This window comes from Pagrus major, chromosome 21 (assembly GCF_040436345.1).
Source record: "Pagrus major chromosome 21, Pma_NU_1.0".
Lineage (NCBI taxonomy): Eukaryota > Metazoa > Chordata > Actinopteri > Spariformes > Sparidae > Pagrus > Pagrus major.
Genome location: NC_133235.1, coordinates 23,636,334 through 23,657,495, shown reverse-complemented (window position 1 = coordinate 23,657,495; position 21,162 = coordinate 23,636,334). Strand labels below are relative to the sequence as shown.

The following is a 21,162-nucleotide window of genomic DNA, read 5'->3' as shown; positions in this document are numbered from 1 at the left end:
ACACGTTATTTCCAAACTTTTCTTCACTGATTCTAAACCTCTTTCATTCCCTTTAATCCTGAATGGGATCCAGGGACCTTCCAGTACCACCTGTCTCAATAAACCCCAAAACAGCGAACAGTGCAATCCATTCATCAGTGTGATCAACAAGATTAGAGCTGAAACAATTCGCTAATTAACTGGTTGGTTGATAGACCAAAACATTGCTGGCAATTCTTTTGTTAATTGATTAATTATTGACTTCTCTTTACAAGTAAAATAAAACCAAACATTACCTAGTGGAAGCTTATCCACTGTGTTTCTTATGTGATGGTAAACAGAGTTGGTGTGACAAAACAAGCAATTTAAAGACATCACCTTCAGCTTTAGGAAATTGTGATAGACATTGACAAGAGCTGCAACTAATGATTATTTTCATAATCAATTAGTCTGCCGATTGTTTTCACTATTAATCGTCTCGTCTATAAAGTGTCTAAAGTGTATAAATTACCATCACAACATCATCATTCCCCAAAACCCTGCATCTTCGAACGACTCATTTACTATCATAAGTGACAAAGAAACATAATTCTTACATTTAAGTTTATATTTCTTATATTTTTATATTAGAATTTTATAATTGAATTAATATTCAGTTCAGTTCAGTTCAGTTGATAATGTAAAAAGACATAGTTGCAGCTTAAACTTGATCTCATTTTCATGTTCATAGGTGCAGTAAAAATCCACGCATTCTGCCCAGACATGAAAACAATGAAATAATTTTAAAAAAGGGATGCATTACTACAAAGACAGCTCCCACACAAAGCCATTTACTAAGCTGCTCATGTTTATGTATCCTCGGGCAGCTCACCTGTAGTGAGTGATGCTGTAATGGGCTCAGAGGTAACATCCCCCTGTATTGTGATTAGACTGATGGTGTACGGAGTGGACGGCAGCAGTCCCTGTACCAGTGACCTTGTCTTGACGCCGTCTAGCGTCACCTTAGAGGTGTCGGTCCCGTCTGCAGAGCTGTAGCTCAGGATGAAGAGGTCAGCTGGCGGTGCTGGAGCGCTCCAGGCCACCAACACCGAGTCTGACGTCACCTCTGACAAGTAGAGGTGGGTTACGGGCCTGATTCCTGGAGGGACGGGGGTTTAAAGGTCACCGGAGAGTTTTCAAGGACAGGTAAAAAGGCGACCACAAGCAGGAAATTGTGATGGAAAAAAGAAGAAAATGAAAGAAAAAAAAACAGCTGCCATTGTTATGGAGATGACAGGCAAGCAATTCAGTGATGGATGGAAGCAGTCCTGAATGGTGTAACAGTTCATTTATAATGCAGTTGAGAAAATTAGTCTTGGGTGTAATCTTGATAGGGAAGGTGAGAGTCGGAGCAGACCACAATCATGTGGAAGTAATGATTTAATTGGTTATAAAAAAAAAGGAGTAACTAATGAAATTATCCGCCACGAAGATGAAGATGTGATGGGACTGTTCACAAAAAGAAAATTAAGAAAAGATGATGATAGCAGATGCTGTTGTCAAAATGCATGATGTGGACCGGAGATGATGTAATGAATAAGAACCAGTGCCGCAGCTGACACAGCAACAAATGCAAGATGATTTGTAATTAGGCATGAGTGGACATATATATATATATATATAGCAGCGAGGATGCAGTGACAAGGACTTGTCCTTTTAAATGTATCCAGATTAAAGACATCCTGTGGAGTTTTCTTTGTAATCAATCATCATTGCAAACCTGCTTTGTTTACACTGACCTGTTTTCATGTTCTTCATATCTTTTACTTACTTATTATTTTATGGCACATTTCCTTCACCATTCGTTACTTTCCTGTACAGTCAGCGAAACGTTGTCTCCCCACGCTCGTGGTGTGCATGTGTATGTGTGGAGGCTGGTAGAAGATGTGATAACACAAGGGCACGCTCAAATACACACAGCTCTATAGCACCAATGGAGGTCCAAACTCCAGAGAGTAACTTGAAAGGTGTAATTTGTAGAAAATGGCCAGAATTCAAAACCATAGTGGGCAGTATAACCGCTTACCACTGTGCATTATTCTCTTTGCTGTGGCTATCTTTGGCTGCAGTAATTAGCTGCCGATAGCAAATTAGCTCAGTTAGCCTTGGAACCAATGGCCCTATTAGCTAACTGGAAATTGTCTGCGCTGCAACCTCAGGGCGCAGTTTTACTGACCTCAGCCGCTTCCAAGCGAACATGGCTGGACTCTAGATTGGGACTGAACACAGCCTCCGAGAGTGACTGATGTCAGTTTGAAGATACAGGGGATATAGTAAGGAGGCTATTAACAGCGGTTCTGACCAGCACTATGACTGCATGGATGAGAAGACACAGCAGGCAGGGAAAGGAGAGGCATGAAGTGGGAAGAGGGGAGAGAGAGAGAAAGAAGGGCAACAGCCATGGGTGGAAACGGTGTATAGAGCCGGAATATTTTCACATCTTACTTAAGATTTATTTCGACCAGTGCAGAGGTGAATGTGGAAAGAAAAACCTAGCAGTTTGAATGAAGTGTGTTTGATGATTAGTTAACGAGGTAAGTTAAGCTTGTCTTAGTTCGGTAAAAGCAAGAAACTTGAATTCAAATGGTGTACGGTTGTATTTTTCTTTAAAGTAGTAAAATAGGTGTGAAAATAGCTTCTTCCTTGACATTTTGTGGATTTATTTTGTTTACTTATTAGACTAAGTAGCAAACTCACCATTTTTACATCTCCCAGCTGGAACTACAGTGGCTAACGGACTATCACCTCTTGCAGTACAAAGTGGCTTTAAAAGACAGGCTGGGGCTGGCTGGTTAGCATGCTGCTGGTTCATTTTTTAAAATGTTTTGAACGGAAATTCTGGCCATATCTTACAAATTGCTCCTTTAAAGAGAAAAGACTATGGTTTTGTTTAAATTATGACTTTAACCATGAAGAAGGAGAAAATGTCACGGTAATGCGATGGCCATGCTCGTGGGCGTTTATAGAGTTGATGATGATTAGATAGGCAGGAAAATGCAGGTGATGTGTGATGATAACCTCTGTAGGTTCTAATGATATTTTTGGATTTAATCACACAGAAGATGTTGGTGAACTTTTACAAATAAAGGTCAGTCTACCCGTCATGAGAAGTGCAACTCATCCTGTTAAAAAATCTGTATATTGTCTTATGTTCTAAAAAGCCCTAATGATGTTGTCGAGGTTACTCCAATTTAGAACAGTAAACTGCATTATAAACTGGGAGCACATAGCTTAAAAGGATATTCACTAGGCATGAGGGGTTGAATTAAAAATTCTGGTTGCATTATGGGAAATGTAGGGTCCAACATTTTTAGAGCCCCAACTTAGGGACGTCAGGTTATCTTGGTGTGTAAAAGTGTAATCAATCTGTAATGTTGTGACAAAGAAGCTCTAAAGTCTTCACAAGGACATGGATAATCAAAATAATAAGCTGCACATTTCCCCCAATGGAAGGGTTTTCTAATTTTTGCTGCTGTTAGCATTACAGTATCTTTAAAAACCTTGAAAAAGTGAATAAATGAATAAACAAACAAATGAGTCCATTAGACTTGTATGTAAATGAGCAATCCTCTGTTGGTAACGAAATGTGAAAACACAACTGCAATGATAAATAAATGAATAAATAATCACAAGCACGTACATGGAAAGGAAGAGTTCACATTCAGTGACAAATACAAGTGAAGGACAGATAGTGATGCTCCAAAGGCAGTCTGGGATTTATATTTGATCATAGTTCAAGATCAAACTTTGAAGTGTTCACCGAAAATTTTTTTTCCTTGTGACGAGTTCACCTGAGCGCAGGAAGACAGATGTTGCCAATATGGCCAAGTAGACGGTGGCTGAGAAGATGACAGGTAATTAATAATTTTTTCCTCTGATTCCTCATGATGTGTCATTTTATCATTCTCCCGTCTCTCCTCCAGATGGTTAGAGTGATGTTACTAAAGGAGCCACATGTGACAAAAGATGATGAATGCGATGGTGATCTCTGTGATAGCGATGATGATTATGATGATGACAACCACCGCGACGGTCATGTAGAGGAAGAAAAGATATGATGACGATGATGATGATGACAGCGGTGAAGAAAAGAATGACAAATCTGACAGCAGGTAAGCGCATGCCCATCATTATGACACCATCCTTTGTGACAACTTAAAATCACATCAGGCTTTGTGTAAAAAAAACAAACAAAGAACCAACAGCGCGGCGTAGATTGACAGGCAATCCGATGTACAGTTGGAAAGATTGACAAAGGTCTGGAGAGAAAAAAAAGTTTGATGTGATTGAAATTCTCAGAGAAAGAGCGAGCACACAGCGCTGTGTGACAGCAAAAGGAAGAGAGAAGGAATTCGAAGAAATGGAAACACAAATACATCTAGATGCAAAGCAGTCATGCAATTAGGGAACATTTGTAACAAGCTCATTAGCCGACTTGAATAATTTACCTTCACTAATTGCTTCTTCAAAGTCTTTTAGGGTCCTCTACTTTCTTTCAGCGTGACTCACCTACACTTTAGTTCATTAAATTCAGCATTCGACTTCATTACGCACCACTGTTGTTAAAACCGTTGTCTAGCTTTCTGCAGTAATAGGCTGATCTTTCATGTCTTTATCTGAGCAGAGAAAACACTCGGGAGTAAATTTAGCTTAGTTCTGTTTGATAATTGAGAGTATTAAACAGATTCTGTAAAGCAACTTTGATTCTCTAGAAAAGTTTATATCCATCTGTTGAATAGAAAAAGACAAAGAGGATGGTTAGGCTTCAGCAAACAATACAATCATCTCTACCTGTGAAGGCATCTATGGTGGCTGCAGTGCTCTGCTGTCTTCCTCTTCTTGCTGCTACAGTGATGGTGTACTCAGTCCCGGGTTCAAGGTCCGTCAGTGTAGTGGTGGTAACATCTTTAGGCACTGTCAGCTGGAACAGGAAGACGCAGCTAAGCACAAGTTCAATGGGTTTCTTGTGGACTACTTCGTAATAAAAGCTCATAGCCTTGTTGGTCCACCTGTGTGCAGTATACACATCCATGTCAGTTTATGTGCTGTGATGTATCTGTCATCTGTGCAGTTCTTTACCTCGGTAGTGATGCCAGAAGAGGACGTGTAGGTGACCCTGTAATGGTCGATGGGACCCTGGACGACGCCCCACACCAGAGTGATGGTGTTGTCTGTAGAAGCCGTTACAGTTAGATCCAAGGGCACATCCAGGCCTGATAGAGGGGAAGCAAGATTTCAGTAAAGCTATGAAATGTTGAGCATATTAACTCTGTTAACTCTGAGAATGTTACTGAGTGCAACAGGGAAAGTTACTGATGTCAATTTAAGATATTGTTTGACATTTTAGGGGTGTTCCTACTCATCCATGACATACTGTATGTCAAGGAGTTATGTGCACGGGACATTACCTTTTGATATTTATAGTTATTTTTTTGTCACTCAAGACATATGTAAGTGTGTGAAAGTAATTTATTCTATATCTAATCACGATTAAGTATTTTCCATCCAACATCAAATAAAAAAAAAAAATCACCAGACATTTGGAGAAAAGAAGAATTTGGGAAATTAATTTCAAACTTCAAATTATGCCTTTACTTTATTATTTATTTCACCCGTCCTTTGGTTGAGCTATCCCAAAAAAGGTATGTGGAGAGTGCACAATTAATAAGAAAATTCCCAGTTTACTGCTAAAGTTAAAATCTCATATTATGTCGTAGGATATTTCTGTTTTATGGCTATGTGGTTTCTTTTGTTTGCCTTTTTATAGCTTTATTTGAGAGGACAGGCGAAGAGCGACATGAAATGCTGAGAGAGAGCTGACAACATGCAGTAAAGGGCCACTGCTTGGAAATGAACCTCTTTACATGGGGTCTACATTCTACAAAACGCCCCATGTTTCATATTTCTGTATTCTGCACCACAGAAATACAGTTATAACAAAAAAACATAAAATATAATATCGTAAATGAGTTTTAAACCCTTAGCTGAGATTGCAAATGTGGCATATTGAAAAAGAAGATTAAAGTAAAAGCAGATGAATCATGTCTTTCTAATACAGCTCACAATACCACTCTTCTTCTTCTTCTTCTCTTGATGTTGACAAAGTTCGTGACATGCAGCCATTCACCACTGCATGCCTCCTCTCGACCAGAATGCACAAAAAGTAACTATAAAAAAGCTTCTTTTGTTCAAGTCCAGACAGGAGGAAGTTGTTGTGTGTGTCTTTTTTCCCACATTATTTGAGTTGATGGACACATGCACTGAGTCACATTTTATTTTTGTGAAATTTCAGAGATCTGTGTCAATATTGTGGAACATTATAACACTGAAGTAACTTATTCTTATCTACAGTATATCCTCTTGTTTGCTGCAGCACTGACATCAAAAGCAGGATGGTTACTGATTACAATTTTACAGTCAGCTTCAAGGAAGTTCATTTCTAAGGACATTTAAATTAACATACACATCTCACATCCTGCATTTTAAGATCCCACCCACACATGTATTAGTCATACATTAAAATTCTCTAATATGTGTCTGACATGGTTTTTGCATAGAAAAAGCATAATTACCACATTAACGTCCTGCTCCTTCTCCCTCATTATGAATTCCAGAATATATAAATATGCAAATATTTTTCCTCTCACACGTTTAACTGCTGGACACAAGATGTCTCCCATTACACTGTAAAGTCCATTCTCAGTGTCTGTGTACTGGATCGGCTTCCAGACTGTGTGTGATATCACAAATCATGATCGTAGGCCCGCCCCTTTTAATCAGATTTTAAATAAACACAGAAACAACTTCCACTTCCACCAATGAATGTAAAAACATTCTTCTAGTATCAGACTTATACATCATTCTACACAGTGAAGCTCAAACATTCAACTGCAGGAACAAGACAAAGATTTTTGTTCTCACTGTTCTTATGGTTGTCCTTTTGTTTCCTGCAGCAACGACCCAACTTTCCCACTGAATCATCAATGTTTAATTCTCATCTGATCTTTGACTGGACTATTTGCCTGAACCTTCGATGTTTTTGGAGCTCCTTGCCAAAAATGTGTTTTTCAAGACAGAAAGAACTAAAGCCACTGTCAATAGAAATAACGCTTTCAGCCTTTAGCAATTCACACAAAATGAGCACTGCTGTGTGCCAGGCAGACAGGAGGTGTTGTCATATTATTTAAAGCTATATGAGAAAGATGTAATAGCTGTAGTGCATTTTCAAAGTTCAAAGAGAGTGCACAAAATAGTGGGGTAGAAAGAGCTTGTTCTTAACGAAAATGGAGGCATAATTTTGCAAAATACCTTCAGCCATTAAAATAATTGCAACTGGAGAAAAGATGTGCTTGACAGTCAGTGTGTTGAAAAGATTAGCGAAGCCCTCCATGAACTAAAATTTCATACAGAAGGGTAAATGGGGTCTTTTTTTCTTTTTTCTTTTCAGCCAAACAACTCAAAACACAATAAAAATTCAAATAGCAGATCAATTACAGGTAAAGAGTGGGCCATTAGCAAAATGGTATGCATTAATACAGATTTAAAATGCCGTAGTGGGAACTTTCACCCAAGCAGGTAATACAAAACAGCTACACGCCTCCCTAAAATAGCAAAAGTCGTGCCAAAATTTAATTTGCTTAATTTCATTTAAATGGCTTTAACAGCATGAACTGAATTACATAAGTACCTGGAACTTTTAGTCCCAGAAACTATAAGGTTTCTTCAGCTTGTCATTGTCTGCGTTTTGAATGCACCCAATAATTTTCCAGAAGAATGAGGCAAATTAGTCCAGTAGTTACTCCATTTGATGTTCTGACCATTCACATTGAAAAAAAAACTAAACGTTTGTGGCTGAAATAAAATGTTGCCAGTATGAGGCCGAACAGAAACGTTCAGCGCTGCAACCCAAAGTTCAGGTACATTTTTCGAAAGTAACCTTCCTCAAGCAGGGACATTTTGTTGGGTAAAATAATGTCCTTGTAACTTAATTTAGACCCAGTCCCTGTGGTGGAAACGTGGTTACCTGAAAGTTTTCTAGTCACTGGGGAAAGTTCCTGTGGTGGAAACGCAGCTATGCATAATGACAGATGGGTCAATCTGCCTGTTGTGAAGCTGAGAATCCTACTATAATCCTTCTGTGTGTCTTACATGCATGAGTTGGATCACCAGTTTTTGACAGTGGAGTCAAGACAGTGATTCACTCACCTGTCCTGGCGTTCATTGTTGCCGGTGTGCTCTGGTTGCTGCCTTTCATGGCAGAAATGCCGATGCCGTACTCTGTGCCTGGAAGCAGGTCTGAGGCACAGAGAGGAACAGAGAACCGATTACTCATTCAGTACACAATGAAGCAAGAAGAAAAATCTACCAGACTTTTTTCACATTCTACCTCTGCAAGCACATGTCAACGAGATGGAGTTTTTTTGTAACAGCATAATTAGTTGTACATCGGTGATGAGGTCTCTGCAAATTCGCATGTACATCAGTTAGATTCCGGAAGAAACCTTTTTTTTTTTTTTTGTGCCAACTGCATAATTGATCAGTTTCAAATCAATTCAGTACGTCCACAGTGAGTTCCTCAAGCTACAGAAATAAAGATGTGGAGATTAGCAATGAAAATGAGAGAGGCAGAGATTATTAGTAGAGATAGAGAGTGGAAGAGAGAGAAAATGAGAGTGACAGAGAACGAATGAGAGTGCAGGCTGCATCGATTGCAACGGACCAACAGAATAACACAAGGACCTTTTGCTTCTATTCTTATGCTGGCCGTGCCCTTTTCAGCACTATGGCCTTTCAGAAAAAACATCCCGGCTGACCCCTCCTTTTCTGACAGCCTTTCAATATGCCCGCAGGACAACAAGCATTTCTACAGATACAATCAGTAGCCCTGTCAACCGAGTGTTAGCTGTGGAGATAATCCTGCCATGTAAAACACACAGGCACTTGCCAGCTTCTTCAGTACACATTAGATGTGCCTTGATAATAATGAAGGCATGGGGAAAAACATCACACTGAGCAAAACACCCCCACAGATGTTGATGATAGCTATTCAATAAAAATTGCCAACACAACAAATAAACAAATCAAGTGAAAGAAAACAACACATCGCTTACTTACCTGTGAGAGTCGTTTTTGTGGTGGCTCCCTCATTGCGTGGTACAATGACCTTATCATACTGGTCTCCAGCTAATGTGCTGTACACCACCTGGTAGCCCTCCACCTACATTAAACATACATATTGAAACATTATAACAATAAACAGATGGAGACTTTGAAAAGTATTTCTCAGAAAAAAACTAAGGAAATATGGGGCTATCACCAACAGCCAAAACGGCTTTGAATGTTACCCTGCATTGCCGATGGTTCCCTGAATAATAAATGGTTTATTTTGCATTAGCCCAGTGTGATATTTGGCTCTCTGTCAACACTCTGCAGAATCATGAGGATGAATAAATTTGTAGTGCTATGAGGCATTAAGACAGACTGGCTTCAGAAGTCTGGTTGTGTAGTTAGTGAGCACTGGGAATATCACTGTGACTACTGAGTGAAGAAACATGATTTATTACATTTTTATTTAGAGTAAAACATTCAGCGACCACTTTCCCATTATTGGCATTTACCAAGCTCACAAGATGCAGATGCACCTGTGTGTGATGATGAAGTGCTCAATACAACAAGACAACAGTTCAGAAAAAGGTGAGGAATAAAAACCTGCTTTTGGTGAGTATGCTGGTAGGGTCAAGGGAGGTTGGATAAAATCAGGGGATTAAGGACAAATTAGTTTTTATTTTTACAAAGAGGACATAATTAACACCGACTCTGTGATGTAAGGGTCAGCTAAGGTTGTCCTGTGGATCCTTTAGAAGCTATTAAGTATTTCATGTTAGACCACTCATTTAAATAATAAATATATAAAAGATAAAAGACAAGGACAAATGTTAAGGTATAAAAGAGGAGAATCTGATACTGGGAGGTTGAGCATGAATAGCGTCCAGTGGTGGAAGCAGTATTCAGAAACTCTGTTTGAGTAAAAGTACCATCTGTATATCAGATTACATAAATTCTATATAACAAATAAAAGTTCTCTGATAAAAATGTACATATAAGTAAAAGTACAGATTTTCATCCAGCTAAATGTACATGAAGAATCAAAATCAAATCAAAATCCAGAGTATTTTATCTAATCATTACTGGTTCATTGACACGTAAGCAGCATTTTCATGTTGTAGTTTGCTAATGTGGAGCTGATTTTAGCTAGTTCACATTCTTTAGGGGGTGTAATCTATTGCATTGCATAATATTGTATATGCTAATCGTTAGGGGTGTAATGATCCATCAACCCAGATCCATACATTGATTTTATAATTAACAATAGTTATTAATTTGTTTATTTGTTTATCTAAAGGATCCCCATCAATCAGCAATCAGCTAATGACTATAAGATGTTAATGAGATATAATAGAGAATAAAGTGGTGACAGCTTCTTTTGTAACTGATTGTGTTAAATGGGCCGGTGTTACTGTCTCATATCGATCACAGGACTTTGAAATTAATCGAATCAAAATCATATTGTATCGTGATAAAACTCGTGATTTAGACCCCTACTAATTATATGCTTTGTAAAATCTTCAAAAGTAATTTAAGTGCTGTAGAATTTAAATCATACGGTACAATTACCACAAAACTCCACTCAATTACTTGAGTGCATTTACTAACTTTCTTTTCACCACTGATCAGCGGTATTACTTGCAAACTTCTGATCATTTTTTCAACTGTTCAGAGTAACAGATCAAGAGGAGGGTAGATTGAAAGAGAACAAATCGAATGAACATCCAGAACTGGCATTTAAATGATCGACCTTTGTTATGTTGTTCTAAGATGCATACCCCACCTATTAATCCCTCAAAATGGCTGAAAGAAAATTATGAAAATTAACTGTTAATGCTATTTTTGGTCCATGACTAGTTACCTCAGCCTCACTGTTTTCCCATTCAAGCTCCAGGGTGGTGGAGGTCTTTGACACGAGACGCAGGTTCTTGGGGGCATCAATCTCTGAGAAGAACGATAAAGCTGACAATGTTGGGGACACTGAGACCAATTCTCAGGGATTGTGAACAAGCAGGGTTTAAACATCATCAGAAACAGTTGGTGTCCAACTGTGAATTATCATAGTTGATCTGAGCATGTAAGATGATATACATATTGCACATCAGCATCAGCTGCTACACGTCCATTTGCAATCATTTATATCCTGTAAGCAACAGCAATTCTGCAGATTTTACTCATTTGAATATCCCTGAATCAGGTATTCTGACATAATATGCAGACATTTTACTTTAAAAGTAGCAGAAAGTAAAGTCATTTTGACGACATTCACTAGATGTTTGCACTCAAAAAAAATTAGAATAATGCTGCGACAAATAATGTACTTTCCCCTGCACATTACCATGAACAGATGTTCACTACCATCTTCTATATAGATAAACATTACTGTATACATTTGGGCACTGTTCGCGACATCTGCTTGCTGTCAGACCTCACCGGTAGTAAATTCAGTGGAAATAGATCCGCTCTCATTTCCCTTCCTCACACCACTCACAGACACCTCGTAACGTGCGCCAGGTCGCAGAACCTGTGGAACGAAAAAACATGGACAGTTTAGTCTGTTTAATCTCTTTGTATGGATGTTATGTTTGTTTTTTGTTTTTATCTCCAGACACAGACGTCAGGCAGACTCTGAGATTAGATCATTTAACAGGCATGACGAGCATAAACACACACACACACACACACACACACACACACACACACACAGACACACACACACACACACACACACTAGTAACACTATTCTTGTGCATACAATGTAATAACGCTCGACACAAAGATAAATGGTTTAAGTTGTGAGGACTGGCTTTTCTGTCCCCACATGACAGGTGAGTGCACATCAGATGTGTAGACCTAACAACACACACACACATTCACCCCACCAGTTACCTGCAGGGAGTACTGGCTGAGCGTGGGCTGGAGGCGGAAGGTGGTCCGTGGACCCTCTCCTCCCACCAGGCCGTATCGCAACACAATCTGATCAATCTTTGCTTTTGGTGAAGTCCACTCCACAAAGGCTACTGTGTCTGACACATCACGCACAATCAGCTGTGTTGGGCCATCAATCACTAGAAAAAGGGAAGTAGAAAAAAGAGCATAATTATTGAACGTCCTGTTGCTATTGTTACAAACAAAGCAGAGGTCGCTTTGTCTACAGAGAAAACTATTGCTGCACTAATTTGTGGCTTAGTCTAGGTATTGTTTTGTATGTATTGTTTGACATTTTTATTACCTATTCAGTGATTTTTGGTCAGATATCATTGTCCTCATCAGAACAATCTGATGACTTTTTAATTGACTAATTATTGGGGCAATTAAACTTGAGCAAATTGTGAAAAATGGCCCTGACAATTTCCTTTAGCACAAGGTGACGTTAGATTGCTTATTTTTTCCAACCAACACTCCAAAACCCCAAAATGTTCAGTTAACTAGTACATAAGAAATTTTTTACAAATCATTTTTGGCTTGTGACAACATTTTTGCTTGAATAAGGCTTAAAGGATTAATTAACAGTTGCCAATTATTATTATTTTTTTGGTTGAACTGGCCAATTACTCAACTGTCAGCAGTAATATGGGCATTCTACCAGACTGCCTTGTGGAGTGACCAGAAGAATAACCCCCAGTTTCCACAAGGTCTGTATAGGCCACGCTATGGCTGTGATATGGTCACCAGAGCTGATCATGGCTTTTCTAGACAATGCTCGTGTTTCCACCGGCTGTGCCACAGCATGTCTCAGCGGTGTCCTAGTAGGGACTCTCCCCTCTGCTCCGTGGAGAATATGCATCTATATTTGGTGGAAGTGGCCGCAGCCACTTCAGGTTACACAGAGCAGATTGAGCCAGGCAGGAAGTCAGACAGAGCAACAGCATAGTGCATCCAGTCAATTTTCAAAATAAAACACCCAGTGCTGACTCGGGCTCTACAGCACATCAAAGTTGGAAATATTACCAATAAACACACTTAAAACAGACCACAGTAGAGGCACAAAAACCAAGGAGAAATGGTGAAATAAACACAATCTGTGCAAGTCACAACATCAGGCAGGTATGACGCTCTGCTTCTGAAATGCTCCCAGTGGGATATGAAGATGCATGGAGGACAGAAGGAAAACAGTGGCGCACACGCCAGGTTACAAAAACGCGCCCAGTGAAATCAAGGGGTTAGATCGTAGATACAAGCGGCTGAGAGTGATTGTTCTCCGTAGGGCAGTTGGGTTCACCCTTACAGATGGAGCAAGAAGCTCATACATCTGACGGAGTTAAACCACTGCAACAAAAATTGCAACAATTGGCGATTTGGCCATTTGACCATGATGCTTCCTGGTCACCTTCTTTGAGGGTTTTCCAGGCATGTCCAACTGGTAGGCGACTCCAAGGTAAGACCCAGAAGAAAGACCCAGATCATGATCTAGAGAGATTATAGTTCTCTCTACCTTAGGAACGAGTTAGAAAATATTGCTGGCCTGCTGACAACGGGACCTGGACCTGTATTAGTGCAGGGAAATGGATGGATGGATGGATGACAGAAGAAGGATTCACTAAACATTCGTTCTACAAATTCTTGTTGTTAGAGCATCAATGCCAATATAAGAGCATTTCAGTCAAGGTAATGAGGTGTTAAATAATGTGATAATTGGCACTCTATTTCAATAGTGTGTTAATTACTTCTTTCGGCAAAAGCCATGGTTTGACAACTGTTGCTTTTACCGTTGTCTGGGAAAAAGCAGGTGCTTTTTTATTTCTAAATCAACATCAACACCTAAATGACCCCCAAAGCTACGACTTAAATAGAATTAGTAGTGGTAGTAGTTTCTGGTGAGATATTTGAATAATTACCCATTAAGCCTAAAAAAGGTGACAAACATCATTTAATGTTGAAGACCTGACCAAACTAGCACATCACAATGCTTTGTTCACCAAACATGTTTTAAACTGAAAGCAGCACACTATGCTGTAAGAGCTTATTATTCTCTACTGATTGCCCCCTAATGATACAATTCACACACCGAGTGACAGAAGATCAAATTCTCCTTTAAAGTCTTTCTTTAAGCTTTTGAGATCTAAACAAGTCCCAGAGTCAGGCTTGACATATCACAGGTCCTCCTGATCCTTGATCTAACAGAAATTGGCCCCTTGGGACTCCTCCTAGAAAACATCCTGAGCAAGACAGTTGGTAAGAACCAATTCCCACATCAGCTGTCCTCTCCCTCTGGTTCTCCTCCGACTCCATGCAGCTTTCCATCCACCTCCAACGAAGGATAAATCTTTGTTATGAATAATTGAGTGACTTCAAATTTGTCTTTTTCTCTTTCTTTATCCAATAAGGTGTCCTGCAGTGTGGCGCCATGAAAAATTAATGACTTCCATGAATTATTAATCGTTACTTAATTACAACGCACGAAACGAACAAAGACTTGACAGGAAATTGATGGTGTTTTGACTGCAGACATCCGAGTTTGAATTGTTATGAATGAGGTTTGAATTGGATCTATTACAGCTGTCCAAGTAGTGTCAGCTGGGTGAGGAGTTGGGCCAATACCTCAGTGAGATTTGCGTCAGGGACATAAATGGTGACAGACTAACAAATACGTCAAGGCGATAGTAACTGCTTATGTCAGCGTATTTAGCTCTGTGTGTGGCAGTCTTGAAAGTAGAGGGAATACTACAATAATGCTACATGTGGTACTGAAATGATAAGTTGATTTAATGACTGATTGACAGAGAATTAATTGTTGACAGCTACAGTAACTGTTTTATCATTAAAGGATTTAATTAAGCAAAAATGCTAATGTTTGCTCCTTTTAGTTTCCAAATATAAGGACTTGCTGTTTTTCTCTGTTATAGAAATCATTGTAAAATGAAAACCTTTGGGTTTTGGATGTTGCTTGGACAAAACAAGCAACTTTGAAATGTCACCTTTGGATTTTAAATTGCTAGTTGCATTGCTACTGACTTTATTATGTAATTAAACTTTTTGGTATTATACAATTTATGCATGTATTCAAAAATAGCTGTGACTGGTTGACTGTATGCACCCCCTTCAGCCCACAAATTTGATACTTACCTTAAAGCTCCCGAATTAAATGTTTATGACTAAATGAGCAACATTTTAAATTAAAGTCAGTTCAATTTTTATGTTTAACGGTTTTAAAATCTCTGATTTTTTTTTATGTGTTTCATAATTACTGTGAGGGTGGTGTTGTTGTCAGTGTCCTGGCAACACAAGCAAACATCTGTAATCACATTTTAATTCAAATATTGCTAAATCCTGATTGGTGCACCAAATAATAAACACCAGGTTTCTCTAAATGAATAACACCCACTTCAAACCAGTGAAAGAGAACAAACAACACAAATACAGAAATCCGCAATGTGAAATAACCAACAGTGTTTTAGAGAAACTCTATGCTGATGATATCATATCCAAATGTCTAGGTTTATCAGTGCAGTTTCCATTATCACTTACATGTTGTGACGGTAGCAGTGACTGGCTGGCTTCGACCCTGGTCTCGGAGTGCCACCAGGTTAACCGTATACTCCTCCCCTGGTCTCAAACCAGTCTGTATAAAGGAAGTGATGGTGCTGGGCAGCTGTGCAGTCATCCCTCCATCATTATCCTGGGAGAAACAGAGATAGAGATGCAAATAGGCTGGAGCTTACTTTGTTTTGCTTTTTTGAGTAAATATCAGCTACCCTGCATCTTAAACTTCTTCTCTCAGTGGAGATATGAGATCTGGCAGACAAATGACTATCTCTTTACTTTCTAGCCTTTTATTTTGAATTATTTCAGAAACTTTTGGATGGTTTAGCACATTAAATTCCCAAACGGTGTTGCTCGGCAGAAATGGGTATGTATGCGACACTGATATTTCTCAGGCTGTATTCTGCAGAGGCAGCACTCTGTACATTTCCAAAGGCCTGCCACTCATCCATATGGAGCCCCTGCTATTCCCAGCTGTTCTCGCAGAATCAGTGTTGCACATGCACTTCCTGCCGACAGACAGATGTTACACCTACTGCTGCTCCAAGAACCCAAAAAGCCTGCATATGAAGGCTTCTATTAAAACAGAACATACAACAGCTTGCTACTTTCCTAAATTAAAACTATAATTAGAGATGTGATCCATTTAATCACCTCAACTAAATTACCAGGGTGGGCAGTAACGCACAATGTTAATGGTCCAATAACAATTGGTGCTCAATCTCAATAATAATACAGTTAAATGAAGGCGATGCTAAATTATACAAAATGAGTCACCGTAATAGTATATCCCACTCCCATCTCATGCGTCTGTGTGCTCATAATTAGTCATCATTCTTTCTGCCGACAAGGTTGCTTAGATGAGGAATGACAAAAGAGATTTTTTTTTTTTTGGTCCTTGTGGAGGTATTTTTATCACTTTAATTTTGTTGAGGTGACAAAAATGTTAGACAGTTTGATTACCCATTCTTTCTTCTTGGTTACTGAATAGAGGTAATTTAGTTTTTCAGGTAAGACAGCATATATTTTATGTCCAATAACGGGTTCTAATAATCCATTTATTATTCATAGAAAGCAATATAAGAAATATAATATAAAATTTGAAAAGTATAGCAGCAATTATTAATATCTTTAATAGCATCACTCCAAAAAAAAATACTTAAATGTTGTTTGAAAGCCCAAACTTTTCAAAACCACCATGTGCTGAAACCAAATTACACACACACACATACATACAAACACACACACGCACACACACACAGGGATAATAACTGTACCCATTCTTTGCATATATTATTATAAGCACAATTCCAAACAGAGAAGGAAGAGAAAAACACTAGGATACTAATCAGATAGTAACTGGAATTATTGAAAAAAAGAAAAGAAAAAATATCAATAACTTTATATGAACATTTTTAAAATTAGATGTTTTCATGCAATGCCTTCTCCTTCATAATATAATTAAATATGCAATAATGGGATCCTTAATCTTGAAAACTGTTGACATTCAACACATTTAAAAGAGAAGTAGTTCTGTGGATTATCAAGAGTGACAGGGATATTTTTTCTGGGAAAAAAAAAAGTTGTTTTGTTTGTTTCATGTTATTTTTCAGTGTTGTGTGCACCAAAAGTGTCATTCCATTCACTTGCGTGGTACTGGGCAGGCATCAGAAATCTCAAATAAGCAAATAAAAGATGGCAGAGACTACTAGAGATGTGTGAGCATGTAGGTTTTTGTAATTTGGGTTTACCTTTGTTGAACCTAATACATAATGTACATGTATAACAAGCTGCTTGGAGTGTGAGGGGTTGCTTCTCACCTTATTTACCCGACTTACCTGTTTTCTTCAACGAGAGGCAGTTTCTCTCATTAGCGAGAAAGATTGATTTCTGGTTGTTTGTGGAATTTGCCTGGCATTGTTTCAGTTTTAACAGTCCCATAGCTGCAGTCTCATCATGTACCCTAACCTTTGAGCTTTGACCATTTGTTGACTACACAACATGAATCCCAATGTGGAGATACTTCAGGGAAACCCTAATCATTATGCATGGCCATGTGTGTGTTTCTGAGTGTGTGAATTTCATTTAAAAAGAAAGCCACAGCAGCTTGTCCAACATTCAAACTACTGTTGTTTTTTAAAGGGAGCCTCCAGGAAATAGAAACTCTGGTTTCCTTTTTTGAAGATGTCACATAGATGACATATACTAACATATATACTAATACAAAATGAGTAATGATACTAGTACAGTTCTACTGACAGCAGTATTGATTGCCTGATTGCTATACAGATTTACCGATTTATTGCAAAAAGCTTATAATATAACGTGTTAGATGGTGTAGTAGGTTTGTGCTATCAAAAACACCGGCAGCATGATACTTTATTGGAATGTCAGACACACTGTATACTGTAGCTGTTTCTAACAGTGTTAACGTCAGATCTCGAACGCTCACGCTCCCCTCTCTGCCTCTCTCTGTTTCCTTTTTACAGAATAGTGAGTTCTGTATTTGTTCGCATAGGGCAAAAGCTTTCATGCCTACCTCCATTACGAGATTGTCAAAATTCACAATCCCCATTGCTGGATTAAATCCATGGGGGGCGGGACTGCCAACTCATAATATGATTTCCCCTGCGGCTGGAGTGAAGGAGGGAAAAGCGAAGAATGATAGAGGGAAGAGCACATACAGAAAGGGAGGGAGAGAAAGAAAGGGATGGATGGTACCTCTAGGGGTAGAGATGAAAAGGTTGGAGATCTCCACCAAGAGGTGATGGAAGGAAAGTAAAAAAAATGGAGATTAGAGGGAAAGGGTGGGGGTGCGGGTGGGGGTGGAAAGTGCTAGAAGAAGAGACACTGCAGGGTGACATCGAAGATTGGATAGAAAGAGAGAGAAGGGAGGGCTAAAAGCAATAAAATGAAATTAGGAAGCCCAGTGCTTGTTCCATTCAGAAATGTGCTATCCTCAAAACGGATTGAAATAAACACAAAAAAAGCATCTGACATCAGATTTTATGCTTGAAGTCCGACCGCACCAGAGGATATCGCCCCATGAGAACACCTTAAAGGAGAAAACCAATTACTGTGAGAGGGCATGAGATTAGAGTGCAGAGAGTACCTGAGTTTACAGCACGAATTAGAAAGAGAAATGTTTTTTTGCTTTCTGGCTTTGAACCTGGCCTTGCTACGGTGTTATAAAGGGTTATTCTGAAAAAGGGTTTAATGGCTCATCCATCTAATAGCCAATAAGCTTAAGACAATCCGCTTGTCTAATTTGGTATGGGCTTCGAGTCGAGCAAACCCCCAAGAAAACCTAAATCCATCAAGTTATTTTCCTTCCGCACAGATATTCAAAGTCATTTAGAGGTTGGCATTGGTGAGATTTGAAAATAATTCTTTTCAATCAAGGATATTTTGTTCGGTCAACAAGCAGAATGGAAAAAACTACAGCTGCGTATGTGTGTGCGGGGGAGGAGTGGGCCAGTATGTTCTTCTCACAGACAAGGACAGTGCACTTGTCTTTCAGCATGCTGTAGTGCAGTCTTACACTGGGACTGACAGCAAACACACACACACACACACACACACACACACACACACACACACACACACACACACACACACACACACACACACACACACACACACACACACACACACACACACACACACACACACACAGTGTTTACACAGCTTTACTCTACCTTGGGGATGAAGCTGATCTCCCAGCCATCGAAGGAATAGTAGAACGGTCTCCACTGGACCTCCACTGACGTCTCTGTGATGGATTTGAAGACTAAACCGTCCGGATTGGAGAGATCTGGAGAGGTAGCCAGAGACATATTATTGTTCTTCAGTGACCTGCACAGCCCATAAATCACTACTTCATCTCATACTGAAGGTGTCCAACGCTGAACCTTTTTGTTTTACATTTGTTTTTCAGCTCTGTTTTTACCCAGTCTTAACTCATTTTCTTGAGGGACGCTGCACTAAAGCTAGAAATGTTACTGATCAAAAGACTGATCTGATATTTGTTGAAAACAGTAACACTTGCCTCTTATGACCCAATCTAAAGCCTTTTTCTTCGGCTTGGATATTCAATGAATCTCACAGTGCTTTGGTAGCTGTGTCCTCATAAATCTTTCCAATTATCAAATACTACATTTCATAATTAAGTTCAGCATAGACAACCCAACAAATCATGAAATCACTGAAAAATGGTTCAGTCAAGCTTAACTGCCCTAAACTGACGTTATTACTCTGAAATCTGCAATCACTAAAATTAAATTCACTTATCTGTGAAATGGGGGATAATTTTATCAGCCAATCCTGAACTAATGGAAACACACTGTATGTAGCCAGATGATGTCAAGTGGATACAACATTCTGTTTGCCACTGAAAATAGGCTATTACCCATCAAGGGGTTTGGTGGGTTTCCATACTTCTGATAAGCATGGAAGCAAGTGGTGTGTTTCTCTGTCAGGTCTGATGACCTGGCATTAACACTGACCAGGAAGTACACAATCAGAAGCTGTTCAAATATGTGTGTGTGTGTGTGTGTGTGTGTGTGTGTGTGTGTGTGTGTGCGTGTAGAGTGTAAGTGACATTGAACAGGTGTTACAGACAGGAATCACAACAAGTTGAAACAAGAGCAGGTGGTATTCTCACTCCATTGACAGTGGGAAACATCTCGGGCAGGATTTAGTAAAAAAGTGAGAAACGGTCTGTGTGTGTGTGCGTGTGTGCGTGTGTGTGTGTGCGTGTGCGTGTGCGTTTGTGTGTGTGAGTGTGTATCCCCATGAATGGTTGTATCCATGTGAGGATACATGTACAGCACAGTGTGTTACATTTATATTCTGTTAGATCAAACATAGCTTCAGTGGAATATCTTCTAGGCTCCCATGAGGATATTTTGTCAAAATAACCCAGAGGGCTGACTGCACTTACAGGTCGAAACAGTGATGCTGGCAGGGACGCTGATACTGTTGTTAATGACCGCGAACACATTGATGTTGTACTCTATGCCTGCCTCCAGGTTCGAGATAGTGATGGTGGTAATGTTCCCTGGAATCCTCAGCTCTAATTGAATACCTGACAGGGAGAAAGGGAGAAAGGTAAAAAGATACACTGATACACCTTTTTTTTTTCTAAAGACACTTTGAATAAACTGAAGCTTCTATTACAAACTTCCCTGCTTCATAAAGTTCTGTTCTTACCTCCAGCGCTGCTTGGTGTGTAGGTCACTAAGAAATCTGTCAGCACTACTGAGCCCTCCCACTCCAGGTCAATAGTACGATCACTCACGCCTCGTACCCTCAGGTTCATGACTGCTGCAACTGTTGAGACAAAAAACAAAAACCGTTGGAATAAAATGCTTAAACTATAGCAATTTTTATTTTATTTATTTATTTTTTTTAATTTATTTTTTTCTTGTTTGTGTTTTTGTACTAGCATTTTTTGGTCTTACGATGATAATTAAAAAAATTAGGCATTATATCAGCTGTAGAGCCACTTATAGTAGTAGTATATTGCATGTGTCGCAATATTGAGCTATATTCTAC

General features: G+C 39.2%; 1 protein-coding gene across 1 annotated transcript in view; it reads right to left on the bottom strand.

Moving 5' to 3' along the window:
- Positions 1–21,162, bottom strand: part of tnr (tenascin R (restrictin, janusin)) — a 71,618-nt gene that overhangs the window by 36,784 nt on the left and 13,672 nt on the right. Inside the window, exons 7-18 of the mRNA XM_073491676.1 lie at positions 20,818–20,937; positions 20,549–20,692; positions 19,305–19,420; positions 15,592–15,742; positions 12,013–12,191; positions 11,557–11,647; positions 10,985–11,085; positions 9,133–9,235; positions 8,224–8,313; positions 5,098–5,231; positions 4,810–4,939; positions 851–1,117 (exon numbers count right to left, since the gene is read on the bottom strand). Coding sequence (XP_073347777.1) covers positions 851–1,117; positions 4,810–4,939; positions 5,098–5,231; positions 8,224–8,313; positions 9,133–9,235; positions 10,985–11,085; positions 11,557–11,647; positions 12,013–12,191; positions 15,592–15,742; positions 19,305–19,420; positions 20,549–20,692; positions 20,818–20,937 — 1,626 coding nt within the window. The remainder of the gene's footprint in view (positions 1–850; positions 1,118–4,809; positions 4,940–5,097; positions 5,232–8,223; positions 8,314–9,132; positions 9,236–10,984; positions 11,086–11,556; positions 11,648–12,012; positions 12,192–15,591; positions 15,743–19,304; positions 19,421–20,548; positions 20,693–20,817; positions 20,938–21,162) is intronic.